Source organism: Crinia signifera, chromosome 5 (genome assembly GCF_055691185.1).
Source record: "Crinia signifera chromosome 5, ASM5569118v1, whole genome shotgun sequence".
In the NCBI taxonomy this organism is placed as follows: Eukaryota; Metazoa; Chordata; class Amphibia; order Anura; family Myobatrachidae; genus Crinia; species Crinia signifera.
The window spans coordinates 234,532,178-234,557,066 of NC_139221.1; the positions used below are offsets into that span (position 1 = coordinate 234,532,178).

General features: G+C 46.4%; 1 protein-coding gene across 1 annotated transcript in view; it reads left to right on the plus strand.

The window, feature by feature from the left end:
- The first annotated feature begins 11,844 nt into the window (after nucleotides 1–11,844).
- The window catches only part of CMTM8 (CKLF like MARVEL transmembrane domain containing 8), a 39,165-nt gene continuing 26,120 nt past the window's right edge, over nucleotides 11,845–24,889 (plus strand). Inside the window, exons 1-2 of the mRNA XM_083186342.1 lie at nucleotides 11,845–12,079; nucleotides 12,324–12,469. Of these exons, the coding sequence (XP_083042468.1) occupies nucleotides 11,884–12,079; nucleotides 12,324–12,469 (342 nt within the window). The 5' untranslated portion in view covers nucleotides 11,845–11,883. The remainder of the gene's footprint in view (nucleotides 12,080–12,323; nucleotides 12,470–24,889) is intronic.

The window sequence follows — 24,889 nt, forward strand, 5'->3', positions numbered from 1 at the left end:
GTACATTTCCCCCTTATATTCTATCCTTCAGTTTTCTTTATCAATTACAGATACTTCTGGATGCAAGAAAGAAATATAAATGAAAGAAATGCAACTTATGAATCTATAAGCCTTTTGTGTGTCAAACTACATATATGTAGGAACTACAAAATCCTTTTTATGTGATCTCTGCATAAGGATTAAATAAAGCCACAAGGTTATAATATTAAAATACTGGAATTCGCATAAGATCCTCTTGCTCAGTGTGACTGGCAGGTGACGGGACCGATGGTCAGAAAGTAAAAAGCCTCTATGTGTTTCTCTGCACACCCCTTCTATAAAAAGTCACTAATGTATGAAGAAATGTGTTGCAAATAAGGAGCTTTTCTGGCAAGCGTTATTACATCTCATAGTGACGTCGGTGACCCGCCTGCAACATTAGGAACAAAGGGTCTAATTCAGACCTGATCGCAGGACAATTTTTTTTCTCCAAATAGGCAAAACCATATGCACTGCAGGTGGGACAGATGTAACAAACTGGTACTTGTGACTTATCTGGGCGCCCGATTTTCTTCATCGCACCTAAAAATCGCGTCAAATCGCATCGCATACAATCAGATTGCATGAGATGCGATTTGCCACGATTTGCCGCGATTTTAATATGTGAAGGCACCCAGATGCCTGTTTCATATGTGAAAAGGCCCCCCAGACCCCATTTTTAATTGTATACCCACCCTGATGGCTAAATGCCCCCCATTGTTAACGCCACCCCACTATCAACGCCAACCCGAAGCATGGCGAGCGCAGCGAGCCACCGAGCCCGAAGCGTGGCGAGCGCAGAAAACCCAGTGAGGGGATGCGGATACCTGTGAAGCCTGCGAGGGGACGCGTATAGCTGTGAAGGTATCCACGTCCCCTCGCGGGGCACGCTGCGCTCGCCACGCTTCGGGCTCGGTGGCTCGCTGCGCTCGCCACACTATATAAAATCAACTCCACACCGACGTGGATAGTGGGGGTATGAAAAGGTCGGAGGACGCGTACCGCTCGCCTCGCTTCGGGTTGGCGTTGATAGTGGGGTGGCTTTAACAATGGGGGTCATTTAGCCATCAGGGTGGGTATACAATTAAAAATGGGGTCTGGGGGGCCATTTCACATATGAAACAGGCATCTGGGTGCCTGTACATATTAAAATCGCATCAAATCGCATCGCATGCAATACAATAGTATACAATGCAACGCGATTTTCTCTTCAAGGGAATTTCAAGGGAAATCGCGTCAAATCGCATGCTTAGGGTACTGGCATACAATTTCAACATCGGGCGCCGAGGTAAGTCACAAGTACCAACAAACTCTCTATGCACATGTTACATTTACCCTACATGCAGTGCACATGGTTTTGCCCATTTTGAGAACAAATTTGCCCTGTGATCAAGTCTCAATTAGGCCCATTGTTCATTTGTCTGTCCCCTTCCTCTTCCACCTGTGAGTCGATACTACAAAAGTAGATGCTATAGATGTTGTTAGGTCCTATCTTATATCAAAGGCTATACTATACATTCCATTTTCTAGCCCAGGGCAACTACTGACCCATATCTCCCTTTTACCTCCAAATGCCTTGAGCATATAGTCTTTATCTGCCATAAGGTGCCCATACACATTACAATTATTATATACAATATCGCATCTCATCGCAACTAGGTTTTGCGATGAGATGAGATCTAGTACAAAAAGTATGTGCTGCACATACTTTTTGTACTAGATCTCATCTCATCGCAAAACTGAGATGCGATATTGTATACAATAATGTATACCAAAATTGTAAGGTATATGGGCACACTTAGGACCAGAAGTATCAATCTTCAAATAGTGATAAATTGAGAGTGTTAAACAGCCAGCCAATGAGCTCCTACCTCTCATTTTACAGGCTGGGTTTAAGAAATGACAGGTAAAAGCTGATTGGATGGCGGTTTATCACTCTGCACTTTATCACTTTTTGAAGTTCTGGCCCTATATGCATTTTTTCCCCCTACTCCCTGCTTGGCCTATTTCAGTCTGACTTTCATTCTCTCTACTCTACTGCAACTGCCTAAAGTCAATTACTGCACGGGTATGGATAGCGCACTCAGGGTGGGTGTGGTGTGAGGTGCAGAAGAAAATAGAAGTGGATGGAAAAATTGGAGGGGGGAAGAGGGGGGGGGGGGGGTGGAGGGATCAGGGATAAGAAAGAAAGTCAACAATTACCTCCTTGCTGCTAAATCTAAGGACCACTACTCTTTGTTGTTTGTCCTTGTGATAATTCTTCCCTTTTCCAAATAGTTGATGAAGATTATGCCTTTCGAATCCCAGAAAATGGTGGGCATTACCTTTCCGGGCAATAAACCGTCTTCGCCTTCTTTGGTGCATGTTCGCCCAGTGAAGTTCACTGTTTTGAATGTTCCTTAATTTCTGATTTTTACTCCCCAGCCTGCCAAAACAATTTCATGGATTTTGTTGACCCTTTCATCCATAGTCACCTCAGTTGCGTGATGTACGACCACCCTTGAATTCACTGAACACCTGATGGTTGTCATCAAAGGTCAAAGGTCCCCATAAACGACTTCCAACTTTTCTTTGATTTCTACACACATCTTTCTAAACAAAAACAAGAATCTAATCACAGATCTGTGCTGCACTTTCTACATAGTTAAAAAAAGCTCAAACTTACTTACAACAGCTACCAAAACAAATGTACACAATGAATTCATCTGAAATTCTGACAGTCATTGTTTGACAGATGACACGGTACTTGTGAGTTATCCGGGCGCCCGATTTTTTGATTGTATGCCTTAAGTTAAGGCATACAATCAGATGCGATGCGATGCGATATCGCATCGCATCGCATCGCATGCGACCATCGGATGCGATGACCCGATTTTTCCATAGGAATCAATGTTAAATTGATTCCTATGGAAAAAGGGGTCCTTTTCATACCCCTACTATCCAAGTGGGCATGGAGTTGGATATAAACCTGTGGCGAGCGTAGCGAGCCACCGAGCCCGAAGCGTGGCGAGCGAAGCGAGCCCCGCGAGGGGACGGTATTCCGTGTCCCCTCGCGGGGCTCGCTACGCTCGCCACGCTTCGGGCTCGGTGGCTCGCTACGCTCGCCACAGGTTTATATCCAACTCCATGCCCACTTGGATAGTAGGGGTATGAAAAGGACCCCTTTTTCCCACTGAATTCCATATTAAAATGGACTCAGTCCATTTTAACATTGATTCCTATGGAAAAATCGGGTCATCGCATCGCATCCGATGGTCGCATGCGATGCGATGCGATGTCCCGATCCGACCCGATTTTGAAATCGGGCGCCCGGATAACTCACAAGTGCCGATGACACTAACAAGTTTGATGCCAGTGGTGCCATCTATCTTCAAACACGGGTACTTATCAGACACCCCTCGTATTTGGCCACCCTGACTTACACCTCTCTCCACTCCATTATATACTTAATGCTGCTACTCGGCTAAACTTCCTCTCCAAACATAGGGGGTTATTCTGATTCACTCGGAAAGGAACAATCACTCTCTAATGGACAAAACCATATGCACTGCAGGTGGCGCTGATGTAACATGTGCAGAGAGAGTTAGATTTGGGTGTTTTATTGTTTCTGTGCATGGTAAATACTGGCTGCTTTATTTTTACACTGCAATATAGATATCAGTTTGAAGTACACCCCCAACCCAAATCTAACTCTCTCTGCACATGTTACATAGTACATTTTCTTCCCATCTAAAAGCCCTACTCTGGCTTTCATTCTCCTTCATACTTCTCACCTTTACTTATAAAGCCCTAATTTTCCCCAATTTAAATATATGACATTATCTCTTCTTAAACACCTGCTCACTCTATTTGCTCCACAAATTAATGATAACTTCCTTCCATATACTGTATCCAAGATTTTGCCTGTGCTGCTCCTTACCTCTGAAATTCTCTCCCTTTCCCTATAAGACTCTCTATCTCTCTACAACACTTCAAACAGGCTTTCAAAACCCACTCATTCATCAAATCCAGCCATCTCTTATCTTAGCTCTCTGTTTCACACTCACTGACTACCGCATCTGTCTGTCATCCCCTTTAGAATATAAACTCTCATGTGCTTTTCCTTCCCTTACTTACTTCAATTTACTCCGTACTACATACTGGGAAAAAAACAAGAGCACCCCATACTCCAGACGGCAAAAACCAAGGGCATGTAGCCCTTGGTTTTTGCCACCCTGATGCTTATTTAAGTGTTATGACCACTGATGCAGCAATGTTTTTTATTGTATACTTGCCCAGCATTGTCTTGTTTTGTATGTTAGTCTCTTTTTTTTTTTATTGTTCTGTTCTTTTGTTAATGTACTTTGTTAAGGTGCTTCATAACCCTTGTGGTGCCATTTAAATAAAGGTTCATAATAAAAAAAAAAAATTTTATTTCCACAAGCAATGTAAAATTGGTCTGTTTATCTGATTTTGGCCACAATTCTGCAACATGTATAAGTGATGCTACTGATAATGGTAAGGTCTACTGCTGAGACAGTGTCCAGTGCTGATTACCTGCGCTGAGTCCTTCACCATTGTAGCATGACATTTTTGAATGTGAAGTGTATCACAGTGGAAACAACTGTACCATAATTACACTAGTCACAGGTGTCTATGCATGATGTACTCCGTATAAGCAACTTCTAACAAAGCACCTTTTTCCGTTTTAACCCTTTACAGCCTTATTTGGGCACTTCTACAATGAATCTACATCATGCATGTTCATATTACATTCTTAATCACTGAGCACATCACAACATCATGCACCACTTACTTATTACAATTGTGTTTGCTAACTAGCGATGTCAAAGCCAAACATTACATTCTTTCTATTGTGAGAAAGAAAAGGAAAAAAACAATTAATTCTTGAAGGACCAATTGCCTGGATGAAAGACCTAAGTTATTGCAGCTGTAGTGTCAGTTACCAGCTGAAAATGTACCACTGAATGAGGTACAAGATGTGTCTGCCTAATTTCTTGGAAGCAATGTAAGGATGACATCTATAGTATAAAGTAGGAAACAAAACCACGTAGTGGAAAGCTCTGTTTAGGGCTCTGTATTTCCATTTCACTATACGCAGCGAAGCCTGGGACATATACAAGCCTAGGCTGGCTCCTTTTATCAATAGCCCAACATATCAGTGACAAAACATTGGAGCTGATTCAAACCTGTTTGTTGGGGTCCCAATTTGGCCCATTTCCCAATGTTCGGGGTCTGTGATGCGAGAATATGTGATTGTCAAACCTCGGGGGCAAACTGCATCGGTGAGTTTCATGCTCGCCGAGCCGTTGGCTCAAGCAAGGGAGGGAAGAGGGCGGACAGGGGAATGCACAGCGTTTTATGGGTGATCAAGGCCGGCTGCTGATGTCACATGATGGCATACTGCGGGCATAATAAAAGTCAGTTTTTAAACTGTGTTTAAAAAGCAAAAAAAATTATTCGATGGTCGGCAACAATCAAAATCATTTTTGGGCTGGACGGCCGCACGTAACACATCTGTTCACGTACACATCTCCTCGCATGCTAGCAAGGGGATTGTGGCAGCGAGGGGGCGGGAGTTCGGCGCTTTCCTCTCCCGGGCCCTTATTCTGATCGGTGCGGATATATCCGCGTGCGTTCGGCCCGCCGATGTTTTGTGTCTGCGCATGTGCAGAGGCGTCTCTGCGCATGTGCGAGCGGGGCGTACGGCCAAATCCCGCATGATATGTGAACACTCCGAACAGGGGGTGGGGAGGGGCGTGAAGGGCTATTTGGGCTCATTACCATATGCATACGCCCCGCGTTTCATGGGAGTTCCCATGAAAACGCTGGGCGTACGTATGGTAATGCGGCCGTGACGCACGTGTAGGGGGCGGACATATGACATCGCCGGATGTCAGCTGCTCACCCAGATCCCGGCTTTTGCACGGAAAAATGTCCGTGTGGTCTGAGGTTGCGGGAGCTGGTGGAGCACTCGGTCCTGCATTCGATGGTCTGCGACCATCGAATGATGGGGGAGGTTCCCTTAGATGGAGGAGGCGTATTCCGTGAAAAATACACGTGCGGTCCGTTCGGCCAGCTTCTTACCGTATACGGACGGAGTTGGCGATCCGTATGGAAGGCGGGGTTTCGCACGCACGGTCCTGGCCGCATAATCGGCTCCGGCCGCACCGATCAGAATAAGGGCCCCGGAGAGGTGAAACTAAAAGTAGGCAAGTATGCCTAGCGAGCATGTCTGAATCAGGCCCATTGTGTCTCTCAACTACCCTGTCTCAGTCAGTAATATCCTGCTGTATTATAATGTGTACCATCAATTATTTACCTTGTAAACACGTCCGCTGATACTGTAGCACAGACCTTTTGTAGTTGTGTAAACACATTAGAATGCTATGGCAGAGAGAAACAAAGGCAGCTATTATTCATGCTCACCTGCCCGATCAGGCAAACACAGCCTTCATCTAGTTGCACTTCAACTCTGGATAGACATTTCTTTTTTAAACGTGTCACACTAAATGTACAGTATCTTGTACCTTACCTGTATCATGTGCAACTGTTATAACTAGTTCTAGAAACAAGAATAAAACAGCATTTTTTGTCAGAAATCAAGAACTATCTGAACACTTATCCAGAACGTGGAAGTGACTGTAAAATTTTTATTAACTTATAAATGTATTTGTGATGGAGCTGCCATGGCTCTTATAAGGTGAGCTGCTGTTGGAAGAGATGAACCATTACCAGTGAGATGAGATTTGGGTATAGATGGTCACTGAGTAGGAGAGAGCTGTAAATGAAGTGCAAGAGAAGAGGCAGACAGATGACATGAGGTGCAGGCAAGGAGGCCTGAAGGCAGGAAGTGAGCATGTCAGGGATAGCCTAAACATGAGGCGGAGGGTAGGGAGAGCAGCCGGTATCCAGACGCCAGGGTTTAGATCGACCATGGTATGGTCCGCACCCAGAGGTCAATCTGGCTTAGTTAGACATATAAAGATAGTCGGTGGCCGCTAGAGCAGTAGTAACGTTAGACATCAGCAGCTGGTTGGCAGGACCAGGATCGCCGAACACATGGTCGATGGAACTTTTTCAGGATTTTTTGGTGCCAGTCCACTTAGATCATTCTTTACTATCCAAGTGGGCATAGAGTTAGAACAGAATAGTGTCTGAAGCATGGCGAGCATAGTGATCCATGCGGGGGACATTGTGCACATATACAGTGTCCCTGGTGACCCCTGTGACATTCTGCACCAAACAATTCTGAAAAAGTTCACTCGGCAATGTGTCCGGCGACCATGGTCCAACCGATCAGCCACTGGGGTCTAACTTGCACATATATTTACGCATCTAACTAAGCCAGGTCGACTAAGGGTGGTTTACCATACCATGGCCAATCTAAACCCTGTCTACCCACTATTCCATAACCTTCTCGGTACTAGGTTTTGCGGAAGGGTCTGCTTTCCTGCAACAGATGGGTTATCAGTGCCATTTGGAGCTTTGCAAGGTCAGGTTTAGTCATTCCAGTGAAGGGGGAAGCATGGGCAAAATTTGGGATATGCCTACCAGGGTAGAGGAGAGGCAACGATCATTGGCTGACCGGTGCTTAGGGTAATGAGGTTGGCAATGTAGGGAGCAGTGGCCTTAGAGAGGGCTTTGTATGTGAGGGTGGGGAGTTTGAAGAGGATTCTGTAGAGGAATGGGAGCCAGTGCAGATTTTCCTGAAGGGGCATGGCAGAAGTGGAGTGGCGGAAGATGAAGATAAGTCTAGTTGCTGAGCTGAGAACAGACTGGTGGGGAGAGAGATGGGAGGCCAGTGAGGAGAATGTTGCAATAGTCCAGCCATGAGATGACCAGTGAGTGGATAAGTTTAGTCACACTCAGGGAGATGACCTGATGTGACTGATGTTCCATAGCTGACAGGATTGAGCCGTGGGGAGCAAAGGAGAGGTAGGATTCAAGAGTGACACCCAAGCAGTAGAGAGTGCGCAACTAGGGGGGAGATGATGTTGTTGTCAATAGTGATGGTGATATTTTTTCGGGGGGGGGGGGGGAGGGGGGGGGGGGAGTTGAGTTTCAGAGAGACATCAGACAACCAGGAGGAGATGGCAAAAGAGGCAGCTGGATACCCGAGAGAGGACAAAGTGGGAGAGGTCAGTAGAGAAAAGGTATATTTGTGGGCATAGAAGTGGTATTGTAGGCCAATGGAGCTTATGAGCATACCCAGGGAAGAGGCATACAGGGAGAAGAGATGAGGTCTAGGACAGAACCTTGGGGTACACCAACAGCGAGGATGAAAGAGGGTGAGGTAGATCTACACGTAGCAGGAGGGGCTAGCGAAGTTAGAGGAAACAGTGCTACTTAGACCAATGCTTTAAAGGGTGTGGAGAAGGAGAAAATTATCTACAATATCAAAGTACAGTGTGATAAGCAGAGAGAAGTGACCCCTGGACTTGGCTGAAAGCAGGTAATTGGTGACTTTGATTAAGGCAGTTTCAGTGGGGTTGAGTGGGCTAATGCCAAATTGAAGAGGATCAAGACTGGAGTTGTCAGAGAGGAATCTGGTGCGGTGGCTGTATATCTGCCACTCAAGTAGTTTAGCGGCAAATAAGAGAAGAGAGAATGGGCAGTAGCTAGTGAGTGAGAGAGGGTCAAATATGTTTGATACAAGAGCATGTTTGAATGGTGAGGAAAAAATTCTAGTAGAGAGTCATAGGTTAAAGAGTTGAGCAGAGCACAAAGTGGGAGAGGGGGAACAAAGGATGGGAGGGGATAGGATAAGATAATTGAGAGGACTTTGTTTTCTGTGGTGAGGTGGAAGGAGCTCAAGATGGGAAGGCTGGAGGGAGAGGATGATGGGGGAGGCATATCCAATGAGGGGAGACAGTAGGATATTTTGTGTCCGATGGCCTCACTTTTGGAGAGGAAAGAGGCAAAGCCAAAAGTAGTGAGGGAAGATGGAAGGAGATAGGTAGGTGAAGGAGAGTGTTGAAAGTATCAAAGAGGCAGTGTGGACTGAAGACTCAGATATGATTGATTGGAAAAAGGGTTGCTTAATTAGTCAAGACTGGGGGGTGATGTGTTCAGCAGATGTAACTGAACAACACTCAAGTAGACACTTGTTCAAGGTGCTGACTACTGGTGAGCTCACACCTTATATACCCCACAGTGTGCACTGATTGGCTAGAAGAGCACATGACCACAGCAAAGATCAGAATGGGAGCATTAGGTACAGAGGAACTGATTCATGTTCACTTGGAATGGGGCGAATATGGCCCCATTCTAATGTTTGGGGGAGGGAGGGCGGGGGCTGACAGGGGCGGTGATGGCGCTGGTCCATGGGACCGGCCAGTGTTTTATGGGTGTCCCCATGAAAATGCTGGGCTGATGACTGCCGGTGGTGGGTGGCTGACATCACAAGATGTCAGCTGGCCGCCCCATCTTCATCGTAGCGCTCATAAATGTCAATTTTTACCATCAAATTATTTCTCCTGTCTTCTCAAACAAAAGTCTCAACTGACTTTACGAGTGCTAGGACAAAGGCAGGGCAGGCGGCTGACGTCCTGTGATGTCAGCCACCCGTCCCAGGTAGGCATCGGCCCTGCACCCCCCCTGTCCCTCACCCCCCACAGTGAACGGCCCAGCGCTTGTGTAACTTGCCGAAGCCGTTCGCTGTCGACCATCGGGGCAGGGGCTGAATTTGGATCTCTACGAGCAATCTTGAATTGGCCCCTATGTTGCACTACACTACAAATACATTGTTTTCTAATGCCCCTTTTACACTGCACCTATAACCCTTGTTATTGCCGGGTCTACCTGGGTCGAGGTGAGGTGTAAATGCACCAAAGTGAATAACCTGGTTTGACCACACCAGCAATTCAACCTTGGTTAAAAGAAGGGACAAACCCAGGCTGCCCTGTGTATAATGGGTTTAGTTTAGGTTAAGTGTTAAGCCTAGAACGCTACAGGAATGATAAGTACCTGCATCAATACACTGTGTACCCTGTCTGTTATTATATGTTATATACTGCTACACCTGTACTTGAAAGTTAACCCTTTACTACACTGTTAACTTTGTGCCCACTACAAATAAACCCACATTCTGGTTAAGCCTCCAAAAATTTGTCGCCTGCCAACACCACAAGCCCCGCTGCCAACACCAGCCACCCTAGGCTAATAAAGAAGTGGTCCCATATTCTCTCATATTCAGCTAAACATAGTTACCAGGCTCAGATCTCAGCTCCATTCATATTGCCTTTTACCGCTATAGCAGTGCTGGCAACAGTGGCATCAATTACAGCCTCGGTGGCAGAGCCATCCTCGGCTCTCACAGTGCGCGGGATTCTCATCGCCGGAGCTTGCAGTGTTAATAATCGCATATGCAGTAACATATGCGATTATTAATGCAAAAGCGATGGCCGGCCATGTGCAGCGGGTCCCCCCTCCATCCAGGAACCCTCACCTGGCTGTGAGGGCTCAGTTTCCTCCTCGCTGCACAAGGAAGCTGTGCAAGGAGGAGGAAGTCACTGGTCCGGGCAGCACAGCAGGAGGCTGCCCGGACACAGGTGAGGGGGGTGCACTGCAGATCAGCAGGGGGGGGGGGATGCAAAGGTAAGCCCATAGGCTTCCATGGGGTTACGCCATCTAGAACTGACGTAACCCCCCCGCAGCAAAGCCCTGGCGGTGGGGCTTTGCTGCATATGAAAATGCGGTTTAAACCCCGAAAACAGGGTTTTTTACGGCATTTTTAGTTTGGTGAATCTCGCCCAGGATCTCCTCTTCCCAGCATCCCTGCTTCAGAAATGCCAGCAATCCCAGCTGCCACCACATCTTTCACAGTTCCCGTGGGAGATCTCGCAAGGCCATGCTTGGCCCCAACTCCAGCGGTACCAGGAAACACTCCCTTCTTAAGCCCCGTACACACGGGGGAGATATATTGCTGAGCAATATATTGCTAGCAATATATTGCTCAGCAATATATTGCCCTGTGTCTCCTGTTCATCAGCGACCAGAGATGGTCACTGATGAAAAGGAAACTGCCGGGGGGAGCCCGGCAGTGGAAATCAGCTGGTCGCAGGAGCATGTTCCTGCGACCAGCGATCACTACAGGGGTAAAAACGAGAGCGCGCACCTGGCAATATAGCGACCATATTTCCAGCGATATTACACAAAATCGCCCCCGTGTGTACGTACCTTTAGCCTAATCTATTGTGCCCCTATGGACGATGTGCAAATGAGCATGTCATCCATCACAGCTGCTTTCTGAGGGAGTGATGTGACAATAGCAGAGCAGCTCTGCATTTTGGTGTCCTGCTTAGATGGCATCATCCAATAGAGCTGGCCCCACCATAGTGATGCCACAAACAAGGTGTATTCTACAACATGAGGGAAATGTATCAAAGATTGGAGATATCTAGTACCAATAAGTTAGCACCAGTGCTTTTTGTTGCAAAATGACGAATGGGAGCTATTAGATAATACTTTATCTCTCTCCAAGGTCTGATAAGTCTCCCCCTCATTCACCATAACTGCGTGGTGATTCCCTGCATCAGCCGACCCATAAATGTGTCTATAAATCTTAATACGATGTATGAAACTATTGCACATCATTACTATAAATTGCATGTAACTACATTGCATTATGAATTATCATACTATGCTTCCCCGTGTGCTCCCAGTGATTAGGAGCTGGACATAAGCGGTAACCCGAACACTAGGAGTGACACCCGGGCCGGGCTCACGTCTATTGTAGCAGCCGGACCAGAGTCCGGCCAGTTCCATCAGTCAGGAGCAGGCAGTCCCGGTTTTCCACCTCACCCGGACGTACAAATTGCAGCTCAGGCTGCCAGCGGCGAACGCAGGAACGCCCGAGTTATCATGGAGGGAGGCGGACCCCAGCGGTATCTCTGGGATGGCCGGTGCCCGGTACCAGTGCTGCGCGATAAGTGGCATCACCAGCCTCCGTCAGCCTGCCGGGACACGCAGCTCTCTATCGCCCGCTCCCCCTTCATTGCCCCAGCAGCAGTCACCTTCTCATATGAGCATGAGGGAGTTTATGAAAAGAAGGAAAGAGGTATAATTGCGTTATTATATATGACACGGCCACAGCACGGGGTGCGCCCAGGCAGCAGCAGCAGCACTCCTACCACCTGAGCACCGCCCTGTCCCTGCCCGGAGGAGGAGGGGGGGGACAGCTCTCTAACTACCCTAGTGTGTGTGCCAGCGGGACGGGGCACACTAGCACCAGCTCTGGGTTCAGGGTCGCGGAGGAGGAGGAGGGGGTATGTGCGACGTCTAACTGCCTGGCATTCCTACAGGGGAGATGGCGGAGGAACGCCCCAGGTCACACACGGTCACCACCACCAGCTCCTACCACAGTGACACGTTTTCCAGCAGTCCCAGCCTGTCCTATGACCGGAGCTTCCTCCTTACTGCCCCGGGGTTCCTGCTGCTGGCAGAGATAGTGAGTATGGCAGTTACTTATAGACATGTATGATGCCCCATTTCCATACGGGATGGGGGGGGGGATCTGCTGGTGTACAGTGGATGAATTATGGTGATGTCTGTAATACTCTCTATCAATAGAGTGATGTATTTGGTTGAAGGGTCAGTGCTGCCAGGTAGGTGACTGACTGACCCTGGCGTTACCTGGTTTGGCGAGAAACCCATGGGTCAATGCAGAGTGGAACGTGTTGGTTGAGATTAGGTGAAAATTGGATTGGTGCATACCCTGGAACGCTGTACCAGACCGGCTTCCTACGGCAAGCTCTTTCATTCTGGTGCTACAAGCTCCAGAATGGCACTACAAGCTCCAGAACAGGCATTATCTGCAGGGCACTGGTCTGGTCCAGTATTTAGATTTTTATCCAATCGTCAGTTTTGCTGTGAAGCTGGGTGCATGCATTTACAATATGGGAAATTCAGAGTTGTACGCAAATCTGTCGCATCTCCTATTCCTAGTATCTGGTAAGAAGCCTCCTAAAACCAGTTTCTGTACAATAACGCATTGGTCTGGGAACTTATCCAAAATGGGTCATTTACCACACAAAAAAAAGAGGGACCTCCGCAGCAATCCCTCCTGTCCTGCCCATAGCTGCATCCCCCAAGTGATTGGCTTTATAACCATATCATGACAGGCTTTGCACTTACTGCAGGCTACAATGTGGTCAAGACCAGTGGTTCCCAACCTGGGGTACATGCAGACCAGTTGGGGGTACTTGAGCGTAATATTGGTAATGGCGGAAGAAGTCTCCCATTTCCGTGGAGATGAACTAAGTTGTGTCAATTCCGGATTATGTCTGCATCATCTGCGTCTCCTTGTGCTATTGCCGACCAGCAATCCACTGGGAGCTACCCCTGCTGCCCTTAGACATCAGCATTCATCTGTCCCACACTGACAAGGGTGGAGGAAGCAGCAGCATTAATCCCATAGGCCTTAGTGGGAACCCCTGAGACAGTACAGTCAGTGGCCAGAACAAAGGGACCCAATTCCTGTCTGCACACTACTACTACTTAATGGTGCATACCGCTCACTTCCACTCCACTCATAAGTACTGTGGATATTTCAAATTAAGAGGAGGGGGTACTCTTAAATGAAAAGCCTAATCAAGGGGTACTGGAGAGATAAAAGGATGGAAACCGCTGGTCTAGATCAGTGGTTGTCAACCTCGCTCCCAAGTACCCCCAACTGTTCACGTTTTTCAGGTCTCCACAAAGAATTACAGGTGAAATAATTAGCTCCAGCTGTGATCTTTTAAAATGTGTCAGTGAAAAATGAGTGCACCTGTGAACCTGCTTAGTGACCTGGAAAACGTGACCTTTGGGGGTACTTGAGGACTGAGGTTGAAAACCACTGCTCTATTTTAAATAGAGCCAACATCATGGGAAAACTTTATCACCCTATTCTAGAATGTAATAATCATTGTTGGATGAATGAACATAGTATAAGACTTATACGAGTAAACTGTATTTTTGTAGCATATTATGTTTTATATTTGCCCTATTATTTTTTATACATACTAGCTTCCCCATTCTTTACCTTCTTCTGAGAAATGTAGCCTATATCAGGTCAGTGTCCAATTTCTAGACATTTATTTTAATAAATAATGAGCACATAACACTGCTCATTTGTATAATTACATGAATTATGTACAACATATTTTTTTAACTCTGTAACACTGCAGTTTGATTGCCCCACTGTTTTCGCATTAATGCATAGTGTTGTACACCTTGTCTCGTCATCCATATGTACATTGTTTTAGTCAGGTGTGCTTCACTGCCAGTGCTGTCAGAACTTTTATTGTGGCAGTTGTTTGTTTCACCGGGAATCTGACTGAAAATCTCGCTACGTGATTAATGGGGTGTAGTATAGGGTACTGACAGTTGGGATCCCGACAGTCATTAGCCCGACTGCCCGGACTCAGACAGCAACAAAGCCCTTTGCGGGCATGGTGGCTCTCTACGCTCGACACCTATTCTACGAGGGAGAATAGCGGTTGGCCGTCGGGCACCCATCTGTCAGAGTTTTGACAGTCGGGATCCTGAGGTCGGGTAAATGACTGTCGGGACCACGCCCGGCACCCGATTCATGTACAGACTTTGGCGTACAGTAACTTAACATCGAAGCCGGCATTTAGCATTGGTTAAAGATAATCCTGCTATACGAGTGACAAGAAAACTATCTCCGATCTAATCCATTAGCAGTTAGAAATCCAATTTAAAGCCTAGATACACTAATTCGATAAGGCCCTTTTCCACATGATTTCGACCCATCGGCCCAATAAATTGGGGGAAAAGTGCCGTATTGTATGACCTTTACATCCAATGTGCGTTCCCGTGCACATCGGATTGGATCCGGAAATAGTCATCGATGCCACAAGGATACATTGTACCCTGCGAAAGTCTGCCCTGGTTAAAGAAATTGGGTACTTGTGTACTAGCACGGCGCCCCGATAATTAGTCACCCGGTTTCTTTAATCGCATCGCATCGCATGCCATACACCCGATGGCATGCGATGCAACGCGATTTTAACTCATATTCGATATTAAATTGTATAAGCACCCTAATGGGTGCTTACAATGCTTAAATGCACCCCCACGCCACCCCCCAAGTATAAACGTGAACCCGAAGCGTGGCGAGAGCAGCGAGCCCGCGAGGGGCGGTGGTACGCGTCCTACGACCTTTTCATACCCTCACTATCCACGTCGGCATGGAGTTGAGAATAGAAAGTGTGGCGAGCCACGGAGCCCGAAGCGTGGCGAGCGCACGCGGATACCTGTGAAGCCCGTGAGGGGACACGAATACCTGTGAAGGTATCCGGGGGGCTCGCCACGCTTCGGGCTCGCTGCGCTCGACACACTTTCTATTCTCAACTCCACGCCGATGTGGATAGTGGGGGTATAGTGTTCACTCTAGAAATTGCGCCGGGCGGTCTGGGGCCGCCGAAGACACACTTGTGGGCGGTCCGGGACCGCCGGCTTCACAAAAGTGGGCGGGCCGGGCCACCAGCATCACAAAAGTGGGCGGGCCGGGCCACCAGCGTCACAAAAGTGGGCGGGACGGGCCGCCGGCGTCACTAAAGGGGGGGGGGGCCCGGCCGCGCCGAAGATGCTGTCACCACAGGGGGAAGGTGCCTTGATGCAGGGGAAGCTCCGGGCATCGCCGTCTAAGGCGGCGCTGGGTTCCCCGTGCAAGGAGTCGGGCAGGCACCAGGCTGTTTTAGCGGGGCGCTGCTAGAGGGGCAGGGCGCATTTTGCCCTTTAAAAAACGGGCTAAAACAGCCTGGCGGGAACACTAGGGTATGAAAAGGTCGTAGGACGCGTACCGCCGCCCCTCGCGGGCTCACTGCTCTCGCCACGCTTCGGGTTCACGTTTATACTTGGCGGTGGCATGGGGGTGCATTTAACCATTGTAACCACCCATTAGGGTGCTTATACAATTTATAATCGCATCGCATTGTATGCCATTGTACAACATCGGCCGATATGGCGTCTCATCGCATACCATCGCATGCGATATGGTCTGCGATGCGATGGGCGCCGTGCTAGTACACAAGTACCAGAAATTGCATATAAAGGTTGGAGGGCAAACTAATATTGGTTCACAATATTTTAACCTTAATTTGTTCAAATAAATGGTAAAAGCTAACTTTCATTACATAATGTACTTAATATTTATATTATTGCAATAGGCTACCAAAATAAATTTGCCAATGTTACCTGTAAAAATATATATTGTTTATCCATCTTTCCCAACAAGTGACCAGAGGTTAATTGCACCTCTGGTGGCCTGCTAAGTCATGTCCCTTCAGTGATTGGCACACTGATTAGCCTTGCTCTGTTCAGTTTAACCCCTTCCTGCATTGGTCGCCCACATGCAGTAGGATTGCCCATCAGTGGGTGATACCAGCAAGGGTTCCCTCACAATGGGGGGTAAAGACCCCTTACTCTCTAAATCAATCTAAACAGGGTGGGTAAACAGGCCCCAGTCCTTACCTTTTACCTAGACAACATGCTAATCAACACCGCTAAATCCTTTTGGCTCACCAAATGTATTAACTAACTCTGGCCAGAAAACTCTCTAGGCTAGCCAAATTACAATACGATACCTTTTGGGGTTTTATTCAGGAATGTGCAGTTTTCTGTCTTTAAAGCCAGGACTTTGCCCTGCAGAATGAAGGGATGTCATGTAACTCTTCTTTAAGCTGTAGTGTTGAATGTATACACTGGTTGGACTACTGGCAACTTCTATCAGCTGAAGAGCCACCATTTGATTTGCCCCCTTTAACTCAAACAAACCAATATTTCCTTGTTTTTTTTATTAAAAGTGCTCAGGTACTTCGTTCTGAAACCAATTCTCTTTGCATTCAAGATAACAGGCAATCAGCGGGCACTCATCACCTCACTGAAAGCATTCTTGTTCGCCTGCCCAGTGATAATATTGCAGCTTTTCTCAATGTGTCTGTATGTAGCTACAGTAACCGTCATGGAACTGCTCTTGTCATCACTATAGCAATGCCAGCCACCTCTGTAACCTGAGGCGTGTGTCGATACCCAGGTGGAGGTACAAACTAGAAAATGGGAAGAATGCTGTTGCATATACCATTTCTTTATTTTCTTTCCTCAGTTCTATAGTTCCTTCCCTTGATTATAAATCTTAGAATACACTAACAACTGGTGCCTCATGATCGCTATATGGTCATACATTTAGGGGGGAATTTACTAAGATGGGAGTTCTATTTCAGATAGGATGTTGCTATGGGCAACCAATCAAATTCTATTATCTTCTCGAAGGTGCTAAAGAAAAAAGATTCACACGGGATGTTGCTATAGGCAACCAATCAGAAATAGAACTTCCATCTTTGTAAATTTCCCCCTAAATGTTGCAGTGCATAAAAAAGATAAAAAATAATTTTGTTTGTTCAGTTTAATATATAAGATGCTTTATTTGGTGGAAAACAAAGGTCACTCTGACTCCCTGTCCTACAGAATATGATGGAATCATGTACATTCTTGTTTGACTCACACAATGTATTATGGCCAGTTTCAAAGAATTTTGCACTTCAGTTTACACCCAATTCAATTGTTTTAAAATAATTGAAGTGTACATTTCTCCACTGAATTTATGCACATATCTCCCACCCCCTAAAAAAGACGGACTTTATGGAAAGGTAATGTTGACACAGGAGAAGTCAACATAAATAGTCGATAAAAGCAAAATGTTGACATGAAATAGGTAGACACATGACAAGGTAGACAGGTTTTTTTTTTTGTGTCCGTGTCAATATTTGTTGACATGGACTGCCCAGTGCGCTAAGTATATTTTAACATCCACGTGATTGGGAATGGAAATGGTAAAGTATGTAAAAGAAAAAAAAAAATAGAAAAATTTATGTCAACCTTTTGTCGTTGACCTATTGACTGACAAACTAGACTTATCAACCATATACCCTGCAATTATATAGGGAATGCTGCATATATAATCTGCACTATCCATGTTGATAGTTTGCTGTGTGAATTGCTTGCATGATGTAATGTACCTAAATTTAACACCCTCTGCCCCCCCCCCCCCAGTTCTAACCCAGTCCCTTTTTATGTGGACTTGGTTTTCCCCATTGTTTTGGTGCTCCAGTATCCTCCCATAATATAAAACAATACAATTTTATGTTAAATTGCTTACTAACAAATATCGATCTGTGTGTGTGCTAATGAATTTACACGGTAAGCTGCAATTGGGCAGGGACTGATGAGAATGATTACGTAGTACAGCAACTGAGTGCCCAAAATGGTTGTCTCACTCTAAAGCAGTGGTTCCCAACCTGGGGTACTAGTACCCCTGGGGGTACTCTGCAGACCAGTTGGGGGTACATGAAAATAACATTGGTAATGGCGGAAGATGGAAAAGTCTTTTGATGGTGGCAGAAGACTCCCATTGTCATGGAGATGAACCAAGTTGTGTCACTTTTGGTTCTGTCTGCAGCATCATTAGTGTCTCCTTGTGCTTTTGCCTGACCAGCAATGCACTAGGAGCTACCTACACTGCCCTCAAACATCAGCAATCATCTGCCCTGTGTCAGCTGCCGAGAAATCATTGGCATTAAACCGACAGGCATTAGTGGGAACCCTGATGACAGTACACAGCCAGCGGCCAGACAGAGGATTCCTGACTGCATACTACTCCTCCACTACTCCTTAATATAAGGACAGGCATTAGTACACGCATACTGCTCACTTCCACTACACTCGTAAGTACTGTGGATATTTCAAATTGAGATGAGGGGGTACTCATAAATTAAAAGTCTAATCAAGGGGTACGGGAGATAAAAAAGGTTGGGAACCACTGCTCTAAAGTAAGGAGATTTGAGCCAATGTGAGAAATGCACTATACTGTATAAAAGAAATGTATGGATTATGTTGTCTTGTACTGCAGAAGGGTATATTTTGAAACCTGCAAAATCTGACTGTAGCATGTGCCATTATTTTTTTTACATTCAATAATTTTTATTCAATTTTTTTGAATAACAACCCCCCCCCCCCCCCCCCCATATACATATATAACATAGGTGGTAAATATCAGACAATATCGCATAGCTAGGCATATACATCATGGTGGTGATTAAAGAGGAGGTTTTAAGCAGAGTGTCCCATTCAGTCGCGCTCCTTTAAAAACAGTACAGGATGTGGAGATACCCGAGGGCGCCACTCGGGTAAGCTTTGTAAGGGCATCACAGGGAAAATAGGGAAAATGTTTGCGCTTAAAATGTACACATATAAATAACAGTCAGTAATATCTATAGTAGCTAAATAAGTCCGCCCAATATTTGTATATTAAGCCAAAACAAACCCTCCCTCCCCAAACGACCAAAATAATCCACCCCTATAACCCCCCCACCCTGTACTACCCAGCCCCAACTGAGGTGTACCTGGTTGCCTCAACTGTGCCTCCCCCCCCCCAGTTAACTATGCTAACTTTATTCCCCCCCCCCCCCCCAAGAAGAGTGAAGAGACATCTCGAATCAAAATGTGGTGTATGTTATCAGTCTGGCCATTTTTCTAAACCAGGAAAGTATAAGGCCATAGAGTCAGAGTCAATGCCAGCAGCTAGAGGAGAAGCTGGATAGGTTCCATCATAGGAGTGTGAGCAATTCCAAATTGATGTTGAATATATTGTAGGAAGGTGGGACAGTCCTGGGTAAGCATCCACGAATATAGAACAGAATTGTAGGTAAGTTTTCAATTATTGAAACAGGATCTTGTGGGTGTTTATCCCGGGTGGTAGAAGCCATGCATGTTGTGGTGTCATCTCTCAAAGGTGTAATGACTTCTGGCACCATAGTAAAAGTGGCATTAATGTAGGGAGTAGAAACTGCACATTGCTGCAGATTATTAAGCTTGGTGATGAGCCTGTCTGTAGAGGAAGCAATAGCCTGCAGGATCTGGCACAGTGCCCCCTCCATCCTGCTCATTCGGGATATATCAGAGGATGTAGGATTTAAGAGTCAAAGTCAGGAGTACTTCCCAGATATGTGGTCGGAGGAGATGTATAAATATATAGAGAGAGTCCTTTGTAGATTCTTGTCGGTATAAGGCAGAAGTACCTGCCGGGCCCAGCAGAGAAGAAGGACTATATAAGCTTCGCAGCTCTGGAGACAGGCAAGCAGTAGGACTCCAGCCCCTCCGTGCGGCCAAGCGGCGTGTCCAAAGGGAGACAGCTCCCACTCTCTCCCGCTAAACTCCGGAGAGTCACGGGCGTCCCCTACCAATCCAGTCGACCAGGCAGCGACAGTAGCACAGTCGGGCACCTGGACCTCAAACCGCTGGAGGATTCAAGATGGCGCCCGCGCTCGAAGCAGATGCATGGGGCACAGCAGTCTTCACCAATCCAGGACTCCTCAAGCCGTCCAGTAGAGCTGTGGGCAGCACAGGAGATACAGGAGCGTCTCCAGAGGCAACAGGGGTATGTAGATTTCGTTTGCGGGGCCGGGGCAGGATGTAAGTACAGGATTTAGACGGAGCTCATACTCCCCACGCCCGCTTCCAGTGACGGCCAAGCCACGCCCTAGCATGTGCCATTATTAACCACCTTTTAATTGTATGCTATTTTAAATTTAAGGTAACTTACTTGTTTGTCTCTGCAGTTTCAATGACACAATATAGAAACTCTTACCGTTTGTTTGTTTGTTCTTTTGTGATCTGATTACAAGTTAAATACAGTAATGGAGATCAAGGGACTGGGAATGTAAGCATTGTTCATTTATCACAAGCACTAAATTGTTTGTTTACTAGTAAAGTGTTGTGTGTATTTACAAGGCTGGATATAGCTGGACCCAGTAATGATCTTTTTCTTGAAACTGAAACTTAAGACCTAGATGCGAGAGGATCTAAGGGGCGATTCAAATGCAGGGCTTCTATCAGTGCTATTTAATTGTTGCTCCTGTTAGTAGTTAATGCACCTGACAGCTCAGGGTTTAGCCCTAGAAAGTGGTTAAACCCATCTAAAAAATGTATTTTGGGTGTCTAAAGTTCTGATTTGCACTCCCAATTTTTCCTCCTCCAGATGCTGCAAGAAAATTTGACTGCTGCTGCTAATGGGTATCTGATGGGAGCAACAATTGAATAGCTCCAATAGATGCCCATTCATATAGACAGCCAGCAAGTGGCATAATTGAATCGCCCCCTAAGAGGGCATATACAGGGGATGATTTTAGCCCATTTTCTTAGGGATCTGTATAGATCACTCAGAAATTAACACAGATCGCTCTGTGTGTATGCCCCATGGCGATGCGCTGTCACGCGCGTCTCCATTGCCGGCTCAGATCTTGATGTGTAGTTAAAATATAATCAAATCGCCTTTCTGTGCGAACCAGTGTTCGCTACGTGTTTATGGGTCCTTTCACATGGTGTTGACCGGGTGTAAAATGTAGTAAATACTGCAGTTTATGGAGTATATTCAATTGATGCCGGATCCATTCTGACATTCTTTTGCCGAAATTTATCCGGCATCCATCATTCAATTCAGCTGCCAAATCCGGATGTCGGATTTGGCCGATGATTGACACTCACCCAACCGGCGGGTGAGCGCGGCAGTGCAAGGCAGCGGGAGATGGCGCGAGGTAGCGGGGACCCGAGACGGAGCCTGGATGGAGCCGGGTGAGCTGCTCTCACCCGGCTCGGCGGCGGTTATGTGTTGGAGGGTTCGGGCAGTGGCGTGAGGGTGCGGGCTGCAGCGAACAGGAGGACAGCGCTGTGCAAGCTGCTGCTGCTCACACGGCGCCGTCCTGCCTCAATCCGGCATCTTGTTATGCTGGATTGAGAATGATGGAAACACAGCCAAAACCTTTCAGTTTTGGCTGTGTTTCCGTCAACAGCGGCTCTTCCATCAATCAAACTGCTTTTTGGCATGTCGAAACATGCCGGGGAAAAAATCAACAACCTATGATTGAATAGATCGGAACAGTGTGTATTGGTTAAAAAATGTAGACTCTTGCATTCAAGAAAATGGTTAATATACAGTTTACTAATGACAGTGGTTTCAAATACATATTAATATTTAGTTTAAAGTGTAATAAATACAGCTCTAAAGTGCGTTCGAGACCCAGACAAATTTGAAATACAAAGTAAAGAAATACATTAAATTACATGAGGTACAAAAAGTCTGCAAAATACATGGTCTACAAGGAGACATTCTAAACTGTAATAAAGTGTAAACATGTAATTATATGCCAAATGTATGCAGGGCTGGCCATCCTAGCCTTCAGATAGAGGGACTTCCAGTTGGGATTCCAGCATCAGTATGTATGTATGTATCTATTTATTTACAGTTTCTTATATAGCGCATATATATTCTGCAGCGCTTTACAGAGACTATTTTAAAATCAGTCCCTGAGTACTATTCTACAGCAGGACAAAAAAATGCAGGTTGCATTTACCGCAAGTAGAAAAAAAGGAACTTGTTTAGTTTCACGGCGGTAGCTCTACGCTACGTTTTCAACGTAGCCTAAGCTACATTGTCAGCGTAGCCGCCGCCGTGAAGCTACACAGGGAGAAGAGTGGTGGGTGCTTTGTTTCATACTTGCCGTCCTCCGGTTGGCGATCCCAGTGGGCGACACTCACTCTGGCAGCTCTCATTCCCCGGCACCAGCAATGTATGTAATTCAGAGTATTGCCGCTGGGGAGCATCACATGGTTTCCCTGCTCCCCCCCAGCAGCACTACGCTAATTGCGTACATTGTTTGCTGCCAGTGCCGGAGGAGGGGGCTGAAGGCTGCCCATCGGTGGACTTGATAGACGCGGTGGCCGGAGGAGGGTAAGTATAAAGCACAACACACACACATTTCCCCCACTATCCACGTCATACCCCCAGTATCCACGTCAGCGTGGAGTTGTTTTTATAAAGTGTGGCGAGCGCATGTGTATCTGCGGTCCCTCGTGGGGATCTCTGCGCTCGCCGCACTTTATAAAATCAACTCCAAGCCGGGGGTATGACGTGGATAGTGGGGATATCAACCATTGTGTAGTTTCAGGGCTCCAGAAGCACTTACGTAGTTTACGTAGGCAGCATAGTGCTGTATTGGTATTCTCAATACAGCACTACGTAACTGCCACCGTGAAACTAAACAAGTACCGAAAAACCCTACAAAGTAATAATAATGATGATGCAGTGTTGGTGCAGTCAGATTCCATGGGTTATATATTCTACCCATGAAAGATACCAGGGAAGGCAGCCAACTTGGGTGCACTACATAGGTGGAATAGGTTGCACCTAAAGTAGGTGACCTAAAATTATGATTGTAATGTCCCAACTCTTGTAGTAGGTTCCGAACAGTCATACCCATGTATTTCTTATCAAATCCACGAGTGTACCAGGGTTGTAGCTATAAATGATTTTGATTTAGCAATATGTGCTGAAGCTTGGATATTGCGACAGAAGTATTTGACTAACAGGTGCGCAAATAAACCAAAGTGCAGCTATACCCAAATTCACAGTAGTAGAAACACCAGAAACTACTAAGAGATACAGACAATTCAAAAGGTTTGTGACTATGATAGCGCTCAAAGGTAGCTATATTAGAGATCAATCAAAATCTCATACCATAATAACAAACCACAAACAGCTTGGATGTCATGTAACTGGCACAAAAAGGTCCCTTTTTTCCTCCCCTATTGAATAAGCAGGGGAGACACAATAGAACAGGACATAGTGCAGATCAATAAAGTTAAAATAATTTTAATACATAAGATGCACTTACAATGAAGTCTCATATAAAAGCATGAGACCAGTATTCCACAAGGCAAAGCAGCATGCAGGTGATGTAATAGTAGTCCTCGTCTGGGTTCGCCGATCCGGAACGGAGAGCCACAGTCCAGGGTCCAACTTCTCCACAATGCGCCTCTTTAGGATATGTTGGTCCAGAAGTAAAAGGTAGCATGCATAACGCATTTCGGAATAGTATTCCTTAGTCAGAAGCGTGCTGAATAGTCCAGACTCGGGTATATATACCCACAAACAAACAAAAAGTACAGATTATTAGCAGTGCCGTAAATCGGCGTACAGCTTCCGGATTCCCATTGAAAACATGGTGGTGCGTTCCAACTCCCGGAAGTACGTTACCGCGAGATCAACCACTAGCCGGAATTCACTGTTATAATGGCATACACCGCAGTTATGCGTTCCACCATGTTTCCAAGGTGCATGCTTGCGTTCCATAGGTTCCCCGCTTCCATACCAACTTATACAGATAATATGATGGTATACTTTTATAACTTTGCTTGGATATCACAAAAACCTGCACTAAGGGCCTAATTCATTACCGATTGGAAGGGGGCATTCCGATGTTGTAGGGCCTCTGCATGCACGTATTTGCTGATGTGCAAAACCCAGGAGCGACCGCCTTTGGCGAGTTTCACCAAGCCATTCACTCTAGATGGAGCGGGCAGGGTAACGCCCAGAGTTTTATGGGTGCTCCCATGAAAACACTGGGATTTCCATGGGTACGCAGGCAGCCCGATGCAGCCGTCTGACATCACAAGACCTCAGTGCCCACCCCCTTTTCCGTGGACACCAAAGGAAGTAATAATCAGTTCACACTGACTTTATCTTTGGCGACCATCAAATGATTCATCTTCCCTTCAGCCACATTCGAGGGGATGTGTCTGCGTATATCCTGTCGCATGTTACCAAGGGGATTCTGGTGGGGGGGCAGGCGTTAAGCCACATACTAAGCAGCAAACGCCTGCTGCTTACCTCCCGTTACAGAATCGGGCCCTAACAGTGCACCCCGAGGAACAAGGCCGTGAATGCCTGCTACATGCGAATAGATCAACATGTAGTGCAGCCTGTCCATGGAGGAACCATCCAATGGCAGCCATCTGAGGTGCACTGCAT